The sequence below is a fragment of the Myxine glutinosa genome, chromosome 2, assembly GCF_964187855.1.
Source record: "Myxine glutinosa chromosome 2, kmMyxGlut1.1, whole genome shotgun sequence".
Lineage (NCBI taxonomy): Eukaryota > Metazoa > Chordata > Myxini > Myxiniformes > Myxinidae > Myxine > Myxine glutinosa.
In genome coordinates this window covers 107,833,574-107,856,997 of record NC_136262.1, presented here as the reverse complement: position 1 = coordinate 107,856,997, position 23,424 = coordinate 107,833,574, and the positions used below count along the sequence as shown (strand labels likewise).

At 49.8% G+C, this 23,424-nt stretch overlaps 1 protein-coding gene across 3 annotated transcripts in view; it reads left to right on the top strand.

Moving 5' to 3' along the window:
- The first annotated feature begins 2,897 nt into the window (after positions 1 to 2,897).
- The window catches only part of LOC137421438 (zinc finger protein ZFPM2), a 125,127-nt gene continuing 104,600 nt past the window's right edge, over positions 2,898 to 23,424 (top strand). The window contains exons 1-2 of one of the 3 annotated variants that reach the window (XM_068107505.2): positions 2,898 to 3,120; positions 18,977 to 19,120. In XM_068107505.2, the coding sequence (XP_067963606.2) occupies positions 3,081 to 3,120; positions 18,977 to 19,120 (184 nt within the window). In that variant the 5' untranslated portion in view covers positions 2,898 to 3,080. The remainder of the gene's footprint in view (positions 3,121 to 18,976; positions 19,121 to 23,424) is intronic. The other 2 variants (XM_078771395.1, XM_068107506.2) reach the window with 2 other exon arrangements.

Here is a 23,424-nt window from a genome sequence, read left to right as displayed (position 1 = left end):
TCACCAAACTCTCCTCCTTTGGTATCCATGGAAATTTCCACGCATGGCTGGCGGACTTCCTCTCTAGTCGTAGTCAATGTGTGGCCCTGAATGGGTTTCTCTCATCTCCTCTTCCTGTTCAGGCTGGAGTTCCCCAAGGCAGTGTTCTGGGCCCTGTGCTTTTTCTGGTCTTCAGCAATGATCTCTCTGACTCTCTTGAAAATCCTCTCTGTCTCTTTGCTGATGACTCCACTCTCTGTCGCTCCATTCCTCATCCCTCAGATCGGCAGTCTGCAGCCTCCTCACTCTCTGCAGACCTGGACAAAATCACAGACTGGGCAAACAAGTGGAACATGTCTTTCAATCCTGACAAATCTCACACTCTTACGATGTCTCTCCAAAAAGACCGACTGGACAACCCACAATCCACTTTCTGAATAATCCTCTCCAAGAAGTTCTGTCACTCAAGCTTTTGGGTCTCACTATCTGCCATGATCTTTCCTGGGAAAGCCACATTTCAAATCTGGCCTCCAAAGCCAGTTGCCGACTGGGCATCCTCCATTGTGCGAAGTCCTTCCTTGGCACACCTGAGCTCCTCACCACATACAAGGCTTTCATCCGCAGCACAATGGAATACTGCTCTCCCCTCTGGGCTGATGCTCCTGCCTCACACCTAGCTCGTCTTCACGCTGTTGAAACCAAAGCGATCAGAATCATTGGAATCTCCCGCGATAAAGCTAACTCCAAGGGCCTTTCACTCACTCACCGCAGGCAGGTTGGTGGTCTTTCCATCTTCTACCGACTCCTCTCTGGCCTTGCCCCCCTAGCTCTCTCTCTGGGCTCTGTCCCCCAAATATTCCTACAGGTCGCACAAGATCTGCCTGCAACCCTCTTATGGTTAAACTGCCAAAATCAAGACTCTCTGCTCACCTTCACTCCTTCATTCCTCTTTTCTCCCACCTCTGGAACAAACTCCCTCACTCTCTTCAATCCCACTCCACCCTCCAGGTCTTTAAAACAGCTGTTCACCACCATCTCTTATCTTCCCCCATCCAAAACCTTGATATTTTCTACCCCCGCTAATTTCACCCCAAAGCCACTTTTTTGAAATACCAACTTCTGTCCTGGAAGTCAATGGTGTCCTTGTGTTTTATACTTCTCCCCACCTCCCGACGTTCCCACGCCTCCTCCCCCCCAAGCCCTCTCCCTCCCACACATCTCCCTGCTCTTAAATGTTGTGTTTGTGTGCTTCCCCTTCTCTCCCCATCTTGTCTTCCGCTCCCTCTTTTTATAAATTTTGTTTGTCTGGTTGATTTGTTTGTGAAATAAATGTTAGCTTTTTCACGAGCCTCGATTCAGTATACAAAAAAAATAAAAAAATCTTTCATGTGCCTTTTTGCAAACTGCAGGCATGCTTTCACGTGCCTTTTTCGCAGGAATGGCTTCTGTCAGGTAGCTCTCACATAGAGCCTCGATTTGTGAAGTGCTGCAGAGACTCTGGTCTTTCCAGCAGGTTCTCCCATCTCAGCCAATAACTTTGTAGTTCTGTCAGAGTGGTCATTGGGTTCTTGCTCACCATCCTGACCATTGTCCTTCTTTCCCGGTTTCTCAGTTTGGTCGGATGGCCAGCTCTTGGAAGAGTGTGGGTAGTTCCATATTCTTTCCATTTATTAATGATGTTGCTCATTGGGCTCTTGGGGAGTTTCAACACTTCAGAAATTGTTTTATACCTTTCCTCAGATTTATGCTTCCTCACAATTCTATCTCGGAGTTATATGGACAGTTCCTTAGAGTTCATGGTGGAGTTTCTGCTCTGACATGCACTGTCAACTGTGGGACCTTTTATAGAAAGATGTGTTTCTTTCTAAATCATACCCAATTCATTAAATTGGCCACAGGTGGACTTCACTCAAGTTGTTGAGACATATCAAGGATGATCAAAGGAAATTGGATGCACCTGAACTCAGTTTGGATTGTCATCGCAGAGGGGTTGAAAACCTATTGACTCAAGACATTTAAACTTTTCATTATCAATTATTTGGTAAAAAAAATAATTGTAAAACCAATGCCACTTTGACATTGTGAGGCATTTTGTGCCGATCAGTGACAAAAAAAATTTCAGTTTAATCAATTTTAAATTCAGGCTGTGAAACAACACAATGTGAACAAGTCAAGGGGTGTGAACACTTTCTGAATGTACTGTGTGTATATATCTTACTTGTTGTGTATCTTATTTCAATGTATTACAAAAGAGTTTGCGTTGGTTCGTCGAACCTTTATAAGACCCTTGTGTACCTGTAACTTGTAGCCTTCTTATCCGTCGGACATGATAATGCTTATCTGTTGGCGATGTTATCGTAAAACGCATGGCAGAGAGTTTGGAATCGGTGGCACATATCAGATTATCTTGTTTACTATGAATGAGCTAAATGTCTTCATAATATAAAGGTCACTTATAACATGTCACGTGGTGAAACCCTTAATGCAATCCACGAACTCTGCCTTTGATCTCCTCCTGCAGACAACGTGGGACAAACGGTTCCATTCATTTGTCGATGTTGTCTCGCCAAGTCATTATAACTATCGTCTTGATTACTTTTGGAAGAAGTTCGATTGAGCGTTTCATTTTTCCTTCGGCAAGGGGATTGAATGGTTCATTCATTTCCTAATGCTGTGTATGAATTACTGCTCCTCGATTATATGAAATAAAATGTAAGTTATGCTGCCTTTGCTCGAGTTGATGCTTGATGGGCTGATTCGATGCGGGCTGCGCAAAACAAGAGGGACATTCGCTGTACGAGGAGGCGGAGTGGAGTAACGACGTGAAGAGCGAAGGGGGGCGGAGATAAGGGCGTGTCCAGAGGAGATAAGGGCGTGTCCAGCAGAGATAAGGGCGTGTCCAGCAGAGATAAGGGCGTGTCCAGAGGCGGTCGTCTTGGAGGCGAAGCTTACGGGAGAAGGGGGGGAGAGGGGCGTGGTGAACAAGAAGTACGCGGAGCTGAAAGCACGGAGTACGGTGCACGGCACGTCCAGGCCGTGTCCATCGATCGGCCCTGCCGACCAGGGGCCGCCATCGATCACCGCGTCCGGACACTGCGCTCATGTCCCGGCGGAAACAAAGGAACCCACGTCCGATCAAACGTGAGTAAGACGCGGCGGTCCGGGCGGAGGCTCGGCGTGTTCGAGGTGTCCCGCATCGGAAGGATCTCCTGTAAAGTGTCTGCGTCGCGACCGCTCCGACAAATATCAACTGTATGAGGACTTCCTGAAGAGGAATCCTTGTGAGCGCGTTTTGCCATAAGCTTTGATACCGAACGATCCCCGCTGCGCTTCCATCATCTCGAAAGTTGTGCCGTTTCGATCCTATCGCCGAGTACGAGTGTTCACTTTTCCAGCCGGTCCTTCTTCATAATAATACATTTGGTTTCTTTTAAAACGAAAGAAAATGGAAAACGGCTGCCCCGGCCTCACTCAGAGCCCCATTCGTGACGAGGCGAGAGAACCGAGACAGGGCGGCTTGCGTGGCGATGAGGAGACCGATAAGTCTGTCCATTATCTGATTGGAGGCACGCTGCAGATTGCCCGGGAGATAAGGGCTGTGCATCGCCACAAACATGTGCTGCTTATGGCCCCAAATGTAAGCACTGTAGATTGCCCCAAAGATAAGGCTTGCAGATGCCTGGGAAGATACGCGCTGCAGATTCGATAACACGAGCTGCAAATGCAAATCGGACAAGGGCTGCAAATCGTCCCCAAAAATAACGGCTGCAGGTTGCCCCAAAGATAATGGCTGCAGGTTGCCCCAAAGATAATGGCTGCAGGTTGCCCCAAAGATCATGGCTGCAGGTTGCCCCAAAGATAATGGCTGCAGGTTGCCCCAAAGATAATGGCTGCAGGTTGCCACAAAAAGGATAATGGCTGTAGGTTGCCCCAAAGATAACGGCTGCAGGTTGCCCCAAAGATAATGGCTGCAGAATGCCCGGGAGGTACGGGCTGTGCATCGCCACAAACATGTGCTGCTTATGGCCCCAAATGTAAGCACGGTAGATTGCCCCAAAGATAATGGCTGCAGGTTGCCCCAAAGATAATGGCTGCAGGTTGCCCCAAAGATAATGGCTGCAGGTTGCCCCAAAGATAATGGCTGCAGGTTGCCCCAAAGATAATGACTGCAGGTTGCCCCAAAGATAATGGCTGCAGGTTGCCCCAAAGATAATGGCTGCAGGTTGCCCCAAAGATAATGGCTGCAGGTTGCCCCAAAGATAATGGCTGCAGGTTGCCCCAAAGATAATGGCTGCAGGTTGCCCCAAAGATAATGGCTGCAGGTTGCCCCAAAGATAATGGCTGAAGGTTGCCCCAAAGATAATGGCTGCAGGTCACCCCAAAGATTGCACCAGAGATCAGCTCCACAGATTGCTCCACAGATTGCCCACAGTGATAAGCTTTGCAGATCGCTCCACGGATGCCCCAAGAGATAGGCTCTGCAGATAGTTCCACCGATTGGATTGCTTCACTGATTGGCCCAGAGATAACCTCTGCAGATTACTCCACTGATTGGCCCAGCGATAAGCTCAACAGATTTCCCCAGAGATAGGCTCCCCATATTGCCCCAGAGATAGGCTCCCCAGATTGCCCCAGAGATAGGCTCCACAGATTGCCCCAGAGATAGGCTCCACAGATTGCCCCAGAGATAGGCTCCCCATATTGCCCCAGAGATAGGCTCCCCAGATTGCCCCAGAGATAGGCTCCACAGATTGCCCCAGAGATAGGCTCCACAGATTGCCCCAGAGATAGGCTCCACAGATTGCCCCAGAGATAGGCACCACAGATTGCCCCAGAGATAGGCTACACAGATTTCCCCAGAGATAGGTGTCCCAGATTGCCCCAGAGATAGGCTCCACAGATTGCCCCAGAGATAGGCTCCACAGATTCCCCCAGAGATAGGCTCCCCAGATTGCCCCAGAGATGGGCTCCACATATTGCCCCAGAGATAGGCTCCACAGATTGCCCCAGTGATAGGCTCCACAGATTGCCCCAGAGATAGGCTCCACATATTGCCCCAGAGATAGGCTCCACATATTGCCCCAGAGATAGGCTCCACAGATTGCCCCAGTGATAGGCTCTGCAGATTGCCCCAGAGATAGGCTCCACATATTGCTCCAGAGATAGGCTCCACATATTGCCCCAGAGATAGGCTCCACAGATTTCCCCAGAGATATGCTCCACAGATTGCCCCAGAGATAGGCTCCACATATTGCCCCAGAGATAGGCTCCACAGATTGCCCCAGAGATATGCTCCACAGATTGCCCCAGAGATAGGCTCCACAGATTGCCCCAGTGATAGGCTCCACAGATTGCCCCAGAGATAGGCTCCACAGATTGCCCCAGAGATAGGCTCCACAGATTGCCCCAGAGATAGGCTCCACAGATTGCCCCAGAGATAGGCTCCACAGATTGCCCCAGAGATAGGCTCCACAGATTGCCCCAGAGATAGGCTCCACAGATTGCCCCAGAGATAGGCTCCACAGATTGCCCCAGAGATAGGCTCCACAGATTGCCCCATAGATAGGCTCCACAGATTGCCCCAGAGATAGGCTCCACAGATTGCCCCATAGATCGGCTCCACAGATTGCCCCAGAGATAGGCTCCACAGATTGCCCACAGTGATAAGCTTTGCAGATCACTCCACGGATGGCCCAAGAGATAGGCTCTGCAGATAGTTCCACCGATTGGATTGCTTCACTGATTGCCCAGAGATAACCTCTGCAGATTGCTCCACTGATTGGCCCAGAGATAACCTCTGCAGATTGCTCCACTGATTGGCCCGGCGATAAGCTCCACAGATTGCCCCAGAGATAGGCTCCACATATTGCTCCAGAGATAGGCTCCCCAGATTGCCCCAGAGATCGGCTCCCCAGATTGCCCCAGAGATAGGCTCCCAAGATTGCCCCGGAGATAGGCTCCGCAGATTGCCCCAGTGATAGGCGCTGCAGATTTCCCCAGAGATAGACTCCCCAGATTGCCCCAGAGATAGACTCCCCAGATTGCCCCAGTGAAAGACTCCCCAGATTGCCCCAGAGATAGACTCCCCAGATTGCCCCAGAGATAGACTCCCCAGATTGCCCCAGTGATAGGCTCTGCAGATTGCACCAGAGATAGACTCCCCAGATTGCCCTAGTGATAGGCTCCACATATTGCTCCAGAGATAGGCTCCCCAGATTGCCCCAGAGATCGGCTCCCCAGATTGCCCCAGAGATAGGCTCCCAAGATTGCCCCGGAGATAGGCTCCGCAGATTGCCCCAGTGATAGGCGCTGCAGATTTCCCCAGAGATAGACTCCCCAGATTGCCCCAGAGATAGACTCCCCAGATTGCCCCAGAGATAGACTCCCCAGATTGCCCCAGTGATAGGCTCTGCAGATTGCACCAGAGATAGACTCCCCAGATTTCCCTAGTGTTAGGCTCCGCAGATTGCCCCAGAGATAGACTCCCCAGATTGCCCTAGTGATAGGCTCCACAGATTGCCCCAGAGATAGACTCCTCAGATTGCCCCAGTGATAGGCTCCAGAGATTCCCCCAGAGATAGGCTCCCCAGATTGCCCCAGAGATGGGCTCCACATATTGCCCCAGAGATAGGCTCCACACATTGCCCCAGTGATAGGCTCCACAGATTGCCCCAGAGATAGGCTCCACATCTTGCCCCAGAGATATGCTCCACATATTGCCACAGAGATAGACTCCCCAGATTGCCCCAGTGATCGGCTCCGCAGATTGCCCCAGAAATAGACTCCCCAGATTGCCCCAGTGATAGGCTCCTCAGATTGCCCCAGAGATAGACTCCCCAGATTGCCCCAGTGATCGGCTCCGCAGATTGCCCCAGAGATAGACTCCTCAGATTGCCCCAGAGATAGACTCCCCAGATTGCCCCAGTGATCGGCTCCGCAGATTGCCCCAGAGATAGACTCCCCAGATTGCCCCAGTGATAGGCTCCTCAGATTGCCCCAGAGATAGACTCCCCAGATTGTCCCAGTGATAGGCTCCGCAGATTGCCCCAGAGATAGACTCCCCAGATTGTCCCAGTGATAGGCTCCCCAGATTGCCCCAGTGATAGGCTCCGCAGATTACCCTCGTAATGGGCTCCCCAGATTGCCCGAGTGACAGACTCCCCAGATTGCCCGAGTGACAGACTCCCCAGATTGTCCCATTGATAGGCTCCCCAGATTGCCCCAGAGATAGGCTCCCCAGATTGCCCCAGAGATAGGCTCCCCAGATTGCCCCAGAGATAGGCTCCCCAGATTGCCCCAGAGATAGGCTCCACAGATTGCCCCATAGATAGGCTCCACAGATTGCCCCAGAGATAGGCTCCACAGATTGCCCCAGAGATAGGCTCCACAGACTTCCCCAGAGATAGGTGTCCCAGATTGCCCCAGAGATAGGCTCCACAGATTGCCCCAGAGATAGGCTCCACAGATTCCCCCAGAGATAGGCTCCCCAGATTGCCCCAGAGATGGGCTCCACATATTGCCCCAGAGATAGGCTCCACAGATTGCCCCAGTGATAGGCTCCACAGATTGCCCCAGAGATAGGCTGCACATATTGCCCCAGAGATAGGCTGCACATATTGCCCCAGAGATAGGCTCCACAGATTGCCCCAGTGATAGGCTCTGCAGATTGCCCCAGAGATCGGCTCCACATATTGCCCCAGAGATAGGCTCCACATATTGCCACAGAAATAGGCTCCACAGATTTCCCCAGAGATATGCTCCACAGATTGCCCCAGAGATAGGCTCCACATATTGCCCCAGAGATAGGCTCCACAGATTGCCCCAGGGATATGCTCCACAGATTGCCCCAGAGATAGGCTACACAGATTGCCCCAGTGATAGGCTCCACAGATTGCCCCAGAGATAGGCTCCACAGATTGCCCCAGAGATAGGCTCCACAGATTGCCCCATAGATAGGCTCCACAGATTGCCCCAGAGATAGGCTCCACAGATTGCCCCATAGATCGGCTCCACAGATTGCCCCAGAGATAGGCTCCACAGATTGCCCACAGTGATAAGCTTTGCAGATCACTCCACGGATGGCCCAAGAGATAGGCTCTGCAGATAGTTCCACCGATTGGATTGCTTCACCGATTGCCCAGAGATAACCTCTGCAGATTGCTCCACTGATTGGCCCAGAGATAACCTCTGCAGATTGCTCCACTGATTGGCCCGGCGATAAGCTCCACAGATTGCCCCAGAGATAGGCTCCCCAGATTGCCCCAGAGATAGGCTCCCAAGATTGCCCCGGTGATAGGCTCCGCAGATTGCCCCAGTGATAGGCTCTGCAGATTGCCCCAGAGATAGACTCCCCAGATTGCCCCAGAGATAGACTCCCCAGATTGCCCCAGTGATAGACTCCCCAGAATGTCCCAGAGATAGACTCCCCAGATTGCCCCAGAGATAGACTCCACAGATTGCCCCAGTGATAGGCTCTGCAGATTGCCCCAGAGATAGACTCCCCAGATTGCTCTAGTGTTAGGCTCCGCAGATTGCCCCAAAGATACTCCCCAGATTGCCCTAGTGATAGGCTCCACAGATTGCCCCAGAGATAGACTCCCCAGATTGCCCCAGTGATAGGCTCCACAGATTCCCCCAGAGATAGGCTCCCCAGATTGCCCCAGAGATGGGCTCCACATATTGCCCCAGAGATAGGCTCCACAGATTTCCCCAGAGATATGCTCCACAGATTGCCGTAGAGATAGGCTCCACATATTGCCCCAGAGATAGGCTCCACAGATTGCCCCAGATATATGCTCCACAGATTGCCCCAGAGATAGGCTCCACAGATTTCCCCAGTGATAGGCTCCACAGATTGCCCCAGAGATAGGCTCCCAGATTGCCCCAGAGATAGGCTCCACAGATTGCCCCAGAGATAGGCTCCACAGATTGCCCCAGAGATAGGCTCCACAGATTGCCCCAGAGATAGGCTCCACAGATTGCCCCAGAGATAGGCTCCACAGATTGCCCCAGAGATAGGCTCCACAGATTGCCCCAGAGATAGGCTCCACAGATTGCCCCAGAGATAGGCTCCACAGATTGCCCCAGAGATAGGCTCCACAGATTGCCCCATAGATAGGCTCCACAGATTGCCCCATAGATAGGCTCCACAGATTGCCCCAGAGATAGGCTCCACAGATTGCCCCATAGATAGGCTCCACAGATTGCCCCAGAGATAGGCTCCACAGATTGCCCACAGTGATAACCTTTGCAGATCACTCCACGGATGGCCCAAGAGATAGGCTCTGCAGATAGTTCCACCTATTGGATTGCTTCACTGATTGGCCCAGAGATAACCTCTGCAGATTGCTCCACTGATTGGCCCAGAGATAACCTCTGCAGATTGCTCCACTGATTGGCCCGGCGATAAGCTCCACGGATTGCCCCAGAGATAGGCTCCACATATTGCCCCAGAGATAGGCTCCCCAGATTGCCCCAGAGATAGGCTCTGCAGATTGCCCCAGAGATAGGCTCCGCAGATTGCCCCAGTGATCGGCTCTGCAGATTGCCCCAGAGATAGACTCCCCAGATTGCCCCAGAAATAGACTCCCCAGATTGTCCCAGAGATAGACTCCCCAGATTGTCCCAGAGATAGACTCCCCAGATTGTCCCAGAGATAGACTCCCCAGATTGTCCCAGAGATAGACTCCCCAGATTGTCCCAGAGATAGACTCCCCAGATTGCCCCAGAGATGGACTCCCCAGATTGCCCCAGTGATAGGCTCTGCAGATTACCCCAGAGATAAACTCACCAGATTGCCCCAGTGATAGGGAGATAAGGGAGATAGGGAGATAAGAGTGATAGGGAGATAGGGAGATTGCCCCAGGGAGATAAACTCCCCAGATTGTCCCAGTGATAGGCTCCGCAGATTGCCCCAGAGATAGACTCCCCAGATTGCCCCAGTGATAGGCTCCACATATTGCCCCAGAGATAGACTCCACAGATTGCCCCAGGGATATGCTCCACAGATTGCCCCAGAGATAGGCTCCACAGATTGCCCCAGTGATAGGCTCCACAGATTGCCCCAGAGATAGGCTCCACAGATTGCCCCAGAGATAGGCTCCACAGATTGCCCCATAGATAGGCTCCACAGATTGCCCCAGAGATAGGCTCCACAGATTGCCCCATAGATCGGCTCCACAGATTGCCCCAGAGATAGGCTCCACAGATTGCCCACAGTGATAAGCTTTGCAGATCACTCCACGGATGGCCCAAGAGATAGGCTCTGCAGATAGTTCCACCGATTGGATTGCTTCACCGATTGCCCAGAGATAACCTCTGCAGATTGCTCCACTGATTGGCCCAGAGATAACCTCTGCAGATTGCTCCACTGATTGGCCCGGCGATAAGCTCCACAGATTGCCCCAGAGATAGGCTCCCCAGATTGCCCCAGAGATAGGCTCCCAAGATTGCCCCGGAGATAGGCTCCGCAGATTGCCCCAGTGATAGGCTCTGCAGATTGCCCCAGAGATAGACTCCCCAGATTGCCCCAGAGATAGACTCCCCAGATTGCCCCAGTGATAGACTCCCCAGAATGTCCCAGAGATAGACTCCCCAGATTGCCCCAGAGATAGACTCCACAGATTGCCCCAGTGATAGGCTCTGCAGATTGCCCCAGAGATAGACTCCCCAGATTGCCCTAGTGTTAGGCTCCGCAGATTGCCCCAAAGATAGACTGCCCAGATTGCCCTAGTGATAGGCTCCACAGATTGCCCCAGAGATAGACTCCCCAGATTGCCCCAGTGATAGGCTCCACAGATTCCCCCAGAGATAGGCTCCCCAGATTGCCCCAGAGATGGGCTCCACATATTGCCCCAGAGATAGGCTCCACAGATTTCCCCAGAGATATGCTCCACAGATTGCCCTAGAGATAGGCTCCACATATTGCCCCAGAGATAGGCTCCACAGATTGCCCCAGATATATGCTCCACAGATTGCCCCAGAGATAGGCTCCACAGATTTCCCCAGTGATAGGCTCCACAGATTGCCCCAGAGATAGGCTCCACAGATTGCCCCAGAGATAGGCTCCACAGATTGCCCCAGAGATAGGCTCCACAGATTGCCCCAGAGATAGGCTCCACAGATTGCCCCAGAGATAGGCTCCACAGATTGCCCCAGAGATAGGCTCCACAGATTGCCCCAGAGATAGGCTCCACAGATTGCCCCAGAGATAGGCTCCACAGATTGCCCCAGAGATAGGCTCCACAGATTGCCCCAGAGATAGGCTCCACAGATTGCCCCAGAGATAGGCTCCACAGATTGCCCCATAGATAGGCTCCACAGATTGCCCCAGAGATAGGCTCCACAGATTGCCCCATAGATAGGCTCCACAGATTGCCCCAGAGATAGGCTCCACAGATTGCCCACAGTGATAACCTTTGCAGATCACTCCACGGATGGCCCAAGAGATAGGCTCTGCAGATAGTTCCACCTATTGGATTGCTTCACTGATTGGCCCAGAGATAACCTCTGCAGATTGCTCCACTGATTGGCCCAGAGATAACCTCTGCAGATTGCTCCACTGATTGGCCCGGCGATAAGCTCCACGGATTGCCCCAGAGATAGGCTCCACATATTGCCCCAGAGATAGGCTCCCCAGATTGCCCCAGAGATAGGCTCTGCAGATTGCCCCAGAGATAGGCTCCGCAGATTGCCCCAGAGATAGACTCTCCAGATTGTCCCAGAGATAGACTCCCCAGATTGTCCCAGAGATAGACTCCCCAGATTGTCCCAGAGATAGACTCCCCAGATTGTCCCAGAGATAGACTCCCCAGATTGTCCCAGAGATAGACTCCCCAGATTGCCCCAGAGATAGACTCCCCAGATTGCCCCAGAGATAGACTCCCCAGATTGCCCCAGTGATAGGCTCTGCAGATTGCCCCAGAGATAAACTCACCAGATTGCCCCAGTGATAGGGAGATAAGGGAGATAGGGAGATAAGAGTGATAGGGAGATAGGGAGATTGCCCCAGGGAGATAAACTCCCCAGATTGTCCCAGTGATAGGCTCCGCAGATTGCCCCAGAGATAGACTCCCCAGATTGCCCCAGTGATAGGCTCCACAGATTGCCCCAGAGATAGACTCCCCAGATTGCCCTAATGATAGGCTCCGCAAATTGCCCCAGAGATAGACTCCCCAGATTGTCCCAGTGATAGGCTCCGCAGATTGCCCCAGAGATAGACTCCGCCGATTGTCCCAGTGATAGGCTCCGCAGATTGCCCCAGAGATAGACTCCCCAGATTGCCCCAGTGATAGGCTCCGCAGATTGCCCCAGATATAGACTCCCCAGATTGTCCCAGTGATAGGCTCCGCAGATTGCCCCAGAGATAGACTCCCCAGATTGCCCCAGTGATAGGCTCCGCAGATTGCCCCAGAGATAGACTCCTCAGATTGCCCCAGTGATAGGCTCTGCAGATTGCCCCAGAGATAGACTCCCCAGATTGTCCCAGTGATAGGCTCCCCAGATTGCCCCAGAGATAGACTCCCCAGATTGTCCCAGTGATAGGCTCCGCAGATTGCCCCAGAGATAGACTCCCCAGATCGCCCCAGAGATAGACTCCCCAGATTGTCCCAGAGATAGACTCCCCAGATTGTCCCAGAGATAGACTCCCCAGATTGTCCCAGAGATAGACTCCCCAGATTGTCCCAGAGATAGACTCCCCAGATTGTCCCAGAGATAGACTCCCCAGATTGTCCCAGAGATAGACTCCCCAGATTGTCCCAGAGATAGACTCCCCAGATTGTCCCAGAGATAGACTCCCCAGATTGTCCCAGAGATAGACTCCCCAGATTGTCCCAGAGATAGACTCCCCAGATTGTCCCAGAGATAGACTCCCCAGATTGTCCCAGAGATAGACTCCCCAGATTGTCCCAGAGATAGACTCCCCAGATTGTCCCAGAGATAGACTCCCCAGATTGCCCCAGAGATAGGCTCTGCAGATTGCCCCAGTGATAGGCTGTGCAGATTGCCCCAGAGATAGACTCCCCAGATTGCCCCAGAGATAGACTCCCCAGATTGCCCCAGTGATCGGCTCCGCCGATTGCCCCAGTGATAGACTCCCCAGATTGCCCCAGAGATAGACTCCCCAGATTGTCCCAGTGATAGGCTCTGCAGATTGCCCCAGTGATAGACTCCCCAGATTGCCCTCGTGATGGACTCCCCAGATTGCCCTAGTGATAGACTCCCCAGATTGTCCCAGTGATAGGCTCCCCAGATTGTCCCAGTGATAGACTCCCCAGATTGCCCCAGAGATAGACTACCCAGATTGTCCCAGTGATAGGCTCTGCAGATTGCCCCAGTGATAGACTCCCCAGATTGTCCCAGTGATAGACTCCGCAGATTGTCCCATTGATAGGTTCTGCAGATTGCCCCAGTGATAGACTCCCCAGATTGTCCCAGTGATAGGCTCCGCAGATTGTCCCAGTGATAGGCTCTGCAGATTGCCCCAGAGATAGACTCCCCAGATTGCCCCAGAGATGGACTCCCCAGATTGAGCCAGGGATAGGCTCCGCAGATTGTCCCAGTGATAGGCTCTGCAGATTGCCCCAGTGATAGACTCCCCAGATTGCCCCAGTGATAGACTCCCCAGATTGTCCCAGTGATAGGCTCCGCAGATTGTCCCAGTGATAGGCTCCGCAGATTGCCCCAGAGATAGACTCCCCAGATTGCCCCAGAGATAGACTCCCCAGATTGTGCCAGTGATAGGCTCCGCAGATTGTCCCAGTGATAGGCTCCGCAGATTGCCCCAGAGATAGACTCCCCAGATTGCCCCAGAGATAGACTCCCCAGATTGTGCCAGTGATAGGCTCCCCAGATTGCCCCAGTGATAGGCTCCGCAGATTACCCTCGTAATGGGCTCCCCAGATTGCCCGAGTGACAGACTCCCCAGATTGCCCGAGTGACAGACTCCCCAGATTGTCCCATTGATAGGCTCCCCAGATTGCCCCAGAGATAGGCTCCCCAGATTGCCCCAGAGATAGGCTCCCCAGATTGCCCCAGAGATAGGCTCCCCAGATTGCCCCAGAGATAGGCTCCCCAGATTGCCCCAGAGATAGGCTCCACAGATTGCCCCATAGATAGGCTCCACAGATTGCCCCAGAGATAGGCTCCACAGATTGCCCCAGAGATAGGCTCCACAGACTTCCCCAGAGATAGGTGTCCCAGATTGCCCCAGAGATAGGCTCCACAGATTGCCCCAGAGATAGGCTCCACAGATTCCCCCAGAGATGGGCTCCCCAGATTGCCCCAGAGATGGGCTCCACATATTGCCCCAGAGATAGGCTCCACAGATTGCCCCAGTGATAGGCTCCACAGATTGCCCCAGAGATAGGCTGCACATATTGCCCCAGAGATAGGCTGCACATATTGCCCCAGAGATAGGCTCCACAGATTGCCCCAGTGATAGGCTCTGCAGATTGCCCCAGAGATCGGCTCCACATATTGCCCCAGAGATAGGCTCCACATATTGCCACAGAAATAGGCTCCACAGATTTCCCCAGAGATATGCTCCACAGATTGCCCCAGAGATAGGCTCCACATATTGCCCCAGAGATAGGCTCCACAGATTGCCCCAGGGATATGCTCCACAGATTGCCCCAGAGATAGGCTACACAGATTGCCCCAGTGATAGGCTCCACAGATTGCCCCAGAGATAGGCTCCACAGATTGCCCCAGAGATAGGCTCCACAGATTGCCCCATAGATAGGCTCCACAGATTGCCCCAGAGATAGACTCCGCAGATTGCCCCAGAGATAGACTCCCCAGATTGTCCCAGTGATAGGCTCCGCAGATTGCCCCAGAGATAGACTCCCCAGATTGCCCCAGTGATAGACTCCCCAGATTGCCCCAGAGATAGACTCCCCAGATTGTCCCAGTGATAGGCTGTGCAGATTACCTCCAGACACTACATCAGGTCTCCTGACCCCTTAAACCATAAAATGTCATGTGTGAGAAGACACAGTGAAATCGGACTTGGAGCAAGGGTTGAATGGGCTTTCCATTTCCCTTGGACAAAAAGGTGAGGAAACCTTATAAAGGCAATGCAGACTTCGAAATCATTCCTGCAGTCTTACATGGCCGTGCCTCGCAAGCGTTGCCACAAAATGTTGTTGAAATGCAGTTTGGATCACATTTCGGAGGTAGTGACCCCCACTCTTTTTCAAAGCGACGTTGCGTGATGGGCGCTGCGATCTGTTTCCACTAAGCTGCAAATCCTCGATTAACCCTCGCGTAGGGACGAGTGCAGCTGCACCCGTATCTCCTGGCCTTTCTCCGTCCTCTGTCGGCGCTCCAAATGTGCACAAAGAACCCCATTCCTCCCCCCCCCCCTTCCGTGCTGAGGCAGAGCTGAATCAGCTCCATTAATTTGCTCTGATGACTGGACAGATACGGCCTGATAATGGCTCTGATAAAAAGGATCAGATAATAGGCCAGGGGCCTGTCTGGACTTCAAATTCTACTCCTGGAGCCTGCAGAACACTGATAGTTCTTCTATTTCCATCCCACTGGGTGATAAGAACAAAAAAAAAAACACTCCGGCCAGCCCAAGTCGATTAGCCTGTCTGGATCTCACGATAATGTTTGATAAATTATGACTGTATTAATAATTGTCGTCGGGATTCGGTTCCACCGCTAACCCTCTGTCTGCCTTTGCAGGACAAAAGAGATGGCCAATCCAGTTGATTGCACAAAGACAACAGATAAAGCCCCTGATAGTGAAAGCCATTTTTTTTACCTTTCGCTGAACTGCCTTTTGTTTTTGGAGCTTATCTGCCTGCCGGTGTGATAGTGGAGGTGAAGGTGGTGCTCGTCGTGGTAGTAAAATATACAGTACATTCAGAAAGTATTCAGACCCCTTCACTTTTTTCATATTTTGTTATGTTGCAGCCTGATGCTGAAATAGTTTAAATTCATTTTTTCCCTCATCAATCTACACTCAATACCCCAGAATGACAAAGAGAAAACAGGATTTTGGAAAGTTTTGCAAATTTATTTAAAAGAAAAAACTGAAATATCACATTGACATAAGTATTCAGACCCTTTGCTATGACACTTGAAATTTAGCCCAGGTGCCTCCCATTTCTCTTGATCATCTCTGAGATGTTTCTACATCTTGATTGGAGTCCAAACCAGACGGAAGCCTCTCCTCAGTGAAAGACACATGAAAACCTGCTTGGAGTTTGCAAAAAAGCACCTAAAGGACTCTCAGACTGTGAGAAAGAAGATTCTGTGGTCTGATGAAACCAACATTGAACTGTTTCGCTTCCGTCTGGCCACTCTGTCATAAAGCCCAGATCGGTGGAGTGTTGCAGTGATGGTTGTCCTTCTGGAAGTTTCTCCCATCTCCACACAGGATCTCTGGGGCTCAGCCAGAGTGACCATCGGGTTCTTGGTCACCTCTCTTACCAAGGCCCTTCTCCCCCGATTGCTCAGTTTGGCCGGGCGACCAGCTCTAGGAAGAGTCCTGGTTGTTCCAAACTTCTTCCATTTAAGAATTATGGAGGCCACTGTGCTCTTGGGAACCTTCAATGCAGCAGAGATTGTTTTTGTAGGCTTCCCCAGATCTGTGCCTCGACACAATCCTGTCTCTGAGCTCTGCAGGCAATTCCTTCGACCTCATGGCTTGGTTTTTGCTCTGATATGCATCGTCAGCTGTAAGACCTTATGTAGACAGGTGTGTGCCTTTCCAAATCATGGCCAATCAATTGAATTTACCACAGGTGGACTCCAATCAAGATGTAGAAACATCTCAAAGATGATCAAGAGAAATGGGAGGCACCTGGGCTAAATTTCAAGTGTCACAGCAAAGGGTCTGAATACTTATGTCAATGTGATATTGAAGTTTTTTCTTTTTAATAAATTTGCAAAACTTTCTAAAATCCTGTTTTCTCTTTGTCATTATGGGGTATTGAGTGTAGATTGATGAGGGAAAAAATTAATTTAAACTATTTCAGCATAAGGCTGCAATATAACAAAATGTGAAAAAAGCGAAGGGGTCTGAATACTTTCTGAATGCCCTGTATAAAGGCTTCGTGATCACAGATACAAGGCTTCCTTTTTCCATGTCTGCCGTGAATTTGACTGACGATCCGTGTCAATTTTGACCGGTAGTTGAACGGGCACCACCTCCAACTGTTAGACGCTTTTCATTACCTTTCATCGTCACGTGACGGTGGTACAACGGATGACGTCTCGTAGAGTCTGTGTGCCACGAGAGTAGGTCTTTTGTCCCCTAAGCCCGCGGCGGCACCGTATTGGTGCCCTCCTCTCGAGGCGATCATTCTGCAAATATCATCTAGGCCTTGCTCGGTCGGTGACTGTCTGTGCCAGGAAGGCAAGGTCCTGCCAATGGAAAAGTTATCTACACTTGCCATCTCGCCAAGATATCGGTGAGTGCAGCACATGGCGTGCGTTGACCCAAAAGGGCTGACCCTGCCGTTGATCGTGCAAAGCACTCCCATTGCGCATCTTGCCTACGTCTCCGAAGACTTAATTGCCGTTGAAATGCTCCTAAGTGTGATTGGCTTCGGGAAGGGGAATTCGTGTCTATATTAAATGAACAATGCGTCAACTTTTGCGACTTGTTTATTTTCATTTCCATTGTAATTTGGAATAAAAGTTCTCGTTTTGATTTTGTGTACGTCCGTGGCTGCTCGCTTCTTTGTTTTGAAGTGTTTTGCGGTCTCCCGCGCGACCTCGACGACTAACTTTGGGTTTCATCCAATCCAACCTTTGCGCTTCTCACGTAGTCCGGCGAGATAAACACATTGGCACCTTCGTCAATAAATAATCCAACGGTACGGGTTGCATGTGCGAATGGTGATGCGAAAGTGGCAACGGATCTATCGGTGCAATCTCCCTGTTGTTCCTTATCTGGCAAATACAGTGTGTGGAGCGAGCAGGGATGGAGTTGCCATGGCAACGTCATCCTTAAAGGTCAGAGGAAGTTTATCTTATCATAACCGAGGAAGGTAGAGAATTGTTTATAGGGCGGAGGACTCACGCAAGCTGCCTCGTGGTCTGACTACAATTGATACCTGAATCGTGTGTGTGTGTGTGTGTGTGTGTGTGTGTGTGTGTGTGTGTGTGTGTGTGTGTGTGTGTGTGTGTCTGTGTGTGTCTGTGTGTGTGTCTGTGTGGGATATGGACCCATTTAAGCATTTGGTTTACATCTCGATTCTAATATTTGTTCTCTGTTCTGACATGACAGAAATGGAGTCATTAATCACGGACCCTATCTCTTTTAAAACTTCTCATCGTTCTCGGAAAGTTTTCGATTATCTTTATCCCCCCCATTATTATCCCCCCCCCCCCATTTGTCCACTTTTTACCCCCCCCATTACACCATCAATTACAGAGTCAAGTTTCAAATAAGTAATTCTTTTTCTTTCTTTTTTCTTGTATAAATGGTATGACTGTAATTTCCATATCTGTCTGAAATGAAACAAGCTGTAACCGCTGATAACTGTCCAAATGTTTGCATAATTTCATCCAATTATTACAGCTCTGCTATCTGCCTTCAGCACATGGAATGAGCCTTCTTTGAAATCACTGCACATCTTTTATCTGCTTAAAGCTTTTCATACTTTTTAATGTGGAATTTTAAAGAGTCCATGAATAAATAAGTAGCCCAGCAGCATCAACAAATCATTTTGCCATAATATCATGTTCTTCTAATACCGTTTTTCCATCCTTATTGCCACGGAGCAACGCCGGCCTCCCTCCCTCCATATTTGCCATAATATCCTCCCTTCGTTGTTCGCCGTAATGACATATTTGTCGGTAAATCTATTCGAAGGCAACATTTGTGGACCGTGCTCGGACTGTCTGTCGCTGGGATTTTGTAATGCGTTGATTGTCAAATTAACTTGCCGGTTGATGAAGAATATTCCAGAAAAAGCCAAAAAAAAAAAAAACAGAAAGAATGAAGATGATCGATGTCTTTGTACTTTCTGTGCAGGGTCTACTGGTGAGGAAGACGACGAGGAGGAAAAAGAGGATAAGGAAGAGGAAATGGGTAAAGAATCGATGGATGAAGTTGCAGAGAGAGCGCTTGATGAAACGTCCTCGGATTCATCGGAAGCGATGAGCGAGACATTTAAAGGCGAGAGTATTGCTTTGTAATCGGAACGTTATATCATTTTATACCATCTCTAAGATCTTTTATCAGACGTACCAGAATTCTGCCAATTGGTTATTTCAACTTATTTTCCATGAAGAGATAAATGAAGGGAAAAAAATATTATGTGGGGAAGAGGATTGGAACGGAGGGAGGAGGATTGGATTGGGCCCCACAATGCCCAGTTTCCACGTTTCCATGGTGAACATCAAGCTTCGCATTACTTTCGCTGGATATGTAGTGTTGCTTTTGATATAAGAAACGAATTGGATCGGGAGATGTTAAAGAAACGCGAGCTCTGAGGCACGTGATCGCCGGCTGCTGCGGTACGTGCGTCACAAAGAGCTGTACGTCTCACACCAGGATGTGGCATCGTTTCAGGAAAACGTGTAGACGTAGTACACGAGGGGACATATTGTTAACAAATGTAGAAAATATCGTGTTTGCATTTGTAAGCGAGCCTCGGCAGACGTAAAACGATGTTTTCTGTATGATGTAGTGATGAACGAGCAAAGACGTCTTGCACCAGGTTATTGTCGCACCGCGGAGCGAAAGGGGGACTATGGTTTTCCCCTCCGTCCGTGTGTGCGTCTGTCCGTCCGTCCGTCCGTGCGTGCGTGCGTCCGTGCGTGCGTGCGGAAGTGTGTGCGTGCCTAAGCGAAGGACCGAATTCTAATTTGGTGTGTGGGTGCTACTAGGCATATGGAAGAACCCTATTGAAAATTAGGTTGCCACGTCAAAATCCAAGATGGCTGTCACCATATCTAAACCTTGTGAGTGGAATATCTTGAAAAATAAATGAACTACTAACTTCTAATCTGGTGTGTGGGTGTATCGAGGCATAAGGAAGAATGCTATTGAAAATTGGGTCGCCATGTCAAAATCCAAGATGGCCGCCACCATATATATATATGTCTGAACCTTGTGAGCGAAATATCTTGAAAAATAAGAGAAGTACCAACTTCTAATCTGGTGTGTGGGTGTATCTACGCATAAGGAAGATCGCTATTGAAAATTGGGTCGCCACATCAAAATCCAAGATGGCCGCCTTGCGTCTTCCACTTTGTCAACTCACATCACTTCACCGACGGGGGACCTAGGCGTAACGCTTGTGTCGGACTTGCTTTAGCGATTCTATTGGAGAGGGTGTTTTAATATTCTGATTGTGAACAACATGGGCACGTCTCACCGCCCTGACAACACCTCCGCAAGTTGTTGTCGTCGTCGTTGTTGTATAGCCCCGGACAGTTCTCTCAAACAAGCCCGTGCCATGGATACAGCCAATCGATCTCCCACGAGTGACACCGAGACCCCCCCCCCCCCCCCCCCACATCCAAGATGGTGTCCAGCCACCTTCAGGAAGTCAAGACCACGACAGAGTTAGAGGGAGAGAGAGAGAGAGAGAGAGAGAGAGAGAGAGACAAACAAGAGGGAGACAAGAGGGAGAGACAAGAGGGAGAGACAAGAGGGAAAGCGCCGGTGCATGGAGACTGATCGAAACTCTGACCGTGACCGCGCTTTCTTGACGAATCTGGACAGCAGGGAAGAATGGGGAATATTTGGCCCCAAACTTGCATTGGGGATTACAACCACAGCAAAGAGGCATCCCCAATAGTTGAACCTACTCAAGTTGAGCACCATGCTTGACTAATTTCCAACATTTTATCATTTTCTCTACAACCCACAGTTAAAATTCCGGCTCGTTTGATTCCAATCGCTCCACGTCGTGCCGTTTCCTACTGAGCATTTTGCCAAACATCCAGCAGATAGACATAAATGGCGTGCGAGTGAATTGCAGGTGTCAATCATTCATTTCGTATGCGGCCTGTTGCTGCTGGTTGCATCAGTGCTGGGAGCGTGGCTGTAGGTCAGCGCAGAAATTTAGAATTTGGCCAGGGTAGCTCGATATTGCCATCAGACAGAATTCCCAATTTTAACGTCCATCCGAGCAACAGCACAGACATTGAAATCACCCTGAATGTGAAACACCAGGATGACAGTTTAGAACCAGGTCGAGATTTGATGTGGAGGAAATAAACAAGGGAATGAATGAGCTGGAGGAGGAGCCTGGAATGTTAAATCAACCTGTTCGTAGAAGTAGGTGGATTATGGGGCCAAGTTGGGAGGAGCAGGGAGAGAGGGGGGGTGGGGGGGGTTAAAGAAGGTGTAGGGGGTAGGGTTGATGAGGGTATTGGCACAACAGAGTATACCCAGTCGGCCAGTTTGATTGCAGAATACTTAAATTGTCAATTCAACTTTGGTTTTTTTTTTTTTATTGATTAAATGTTTTATCAACCATGACGAGATGTAGTTTGTGGTTTTATTAAGTGAGATTTACCTCAAAACTGCACTTCACTGCTTGATCGCCAGCAGCCTGTACCAATGGCAGATTGGCATTTTCACAGATGCATGTTCGTCACAATACCAAAGTGAAGCACTAATTAAAACGTGTTGAACATTTAAAAAACAATATGACAAGTAGTTGTATTTATTTAGGTGACACCGCTATTTTTTATACCTTTTGTACACAGACGAAGCCCGTGGAAGAGCGAGAACACAGAATCAGGACACACCAGGACAAAAGGAAAAGAAGAAAGCGAAGAGGAAGTGCCAACAGCAGGGTTGAAGGACAAAACAGAGGGAGACTTGGACAAAATAGAGGGAGACTTGGACTTGGACACACGATGAGCGTGGGGAGGAATGCGGGGTAGGGGAGAATGCACGGGGTGGGGGGAGGGCGGGGGACAATATGGATACAGAAGTAAACTCTGAGGAAGGAAGAACTTGAAATTTGGAAGGAGGTAGGCTTGTGGGTGGGTGGGGAGGAGGCGAGGTTGGAAAAATTTTGGTTTTGGATGATTAGGGGGGAGGGATGATGTGAGATGGTGGTGAACAGCTATCTTGAACACTTCGAGGAGAGGATGAGATGGAAGTGAATTTGGAAGTTGATTGCACAGGTGGGGAAAAAGAGGAACAAATGAGAGGAGGTGAGCAGTGATCCTGGATTTTGGGAATTTAAAAACAATGTTGACGGTGGACCGCTTGCGCCCTACATAAACCTTAGGGGGGAGGCGGACCGGGAGGGAAAAACATGGAAAGAGAAGCGGGTGAAAGATCAGATCGGAGGTGGTGGAAGACAGAGACCGCCGACCTGTCTGCGGCGGGAAAGTGATAGGCCCGTAATCTCAGCTTCGCCGCGGGAGATTCAAAATGATATTCGAAGATAAAATTCGCACTTCTAGCAATTCCGATCCTGGAACTCTTGGGATTTAGAAACGTCAACTTTTACAGGTAATGATTCATTCATTCATTTCGATTTATTGAAATAATGAAAACACTGGACAAGGCAGTTCGAAGACTGAAATTTGTCAAGTTTACAATAATAAAAGTATTTCATAAAACTCACAAATATATATATATAATTTAAAAAACGATGGCGCTTGTATTGTTTTACTAAATGTATCCAAGTTGAATCTTCCCTGCTATTTTCATGAAGAACTAGTTGTTACGGAGATGCACCATTATAAATTGGCACAAAAAAGAAGAAAAAACAGAAGAAGCACCATAGGACTATACAATAACATATTGGGAAAGTTATATTCTGTTCCTAACCCACATTTGTACATATATAGGGGCCAGCCTGTGTGTGTGTGTGTGTGTGTGTGTGTGTGTGTGTGTGTGTGTGTGTGTGTGTGTGTGTGTGTGTGTGTGTGTGTGTGTGTGTGTGTACGCACGCATTGAAAATGCCATCTCTGGAACAGAGTTTGGCTGTCCGTACGTCCCCAGAAACGTACACCAATCAGAGCTGAGGATCTGGTCATATGATGGGGATGCGTTTAGTAACCATTACAGTTGCATACTTTGCCAAAAGGAAATATAATAACCTTCTGTGGAATATTTTGTGGTCCCAGTGGGTGTTGTAGGGTCCGTAGGAGGTTTCAGAAATTCCTCAATAAAATTATGGTTTTGAAATGCGATCGATACGGACCTTGCTCCCGAATCCGGAAGTGAACAGATGATGACGGTTCACTGGTTTGATAATCTCAATACAATCATGATTTAACATTATATTTTGATATATTAATAATATGGTATTAATTTGTGATTGGAATGATGAATGATGCTGTTCGGAATGAAAATACAGAGTATGTGCTGTCAATGCCTGATATTCGATTGAAGGTGGCACAGCAATGTGGAATTTATTGTTTCAACGTTTGCCATTTGCCACTTTTTTACCCAAGTCATTCACGAACTGGCTGTCCGTGCCTGAAGTCAAATAAATTGAATAC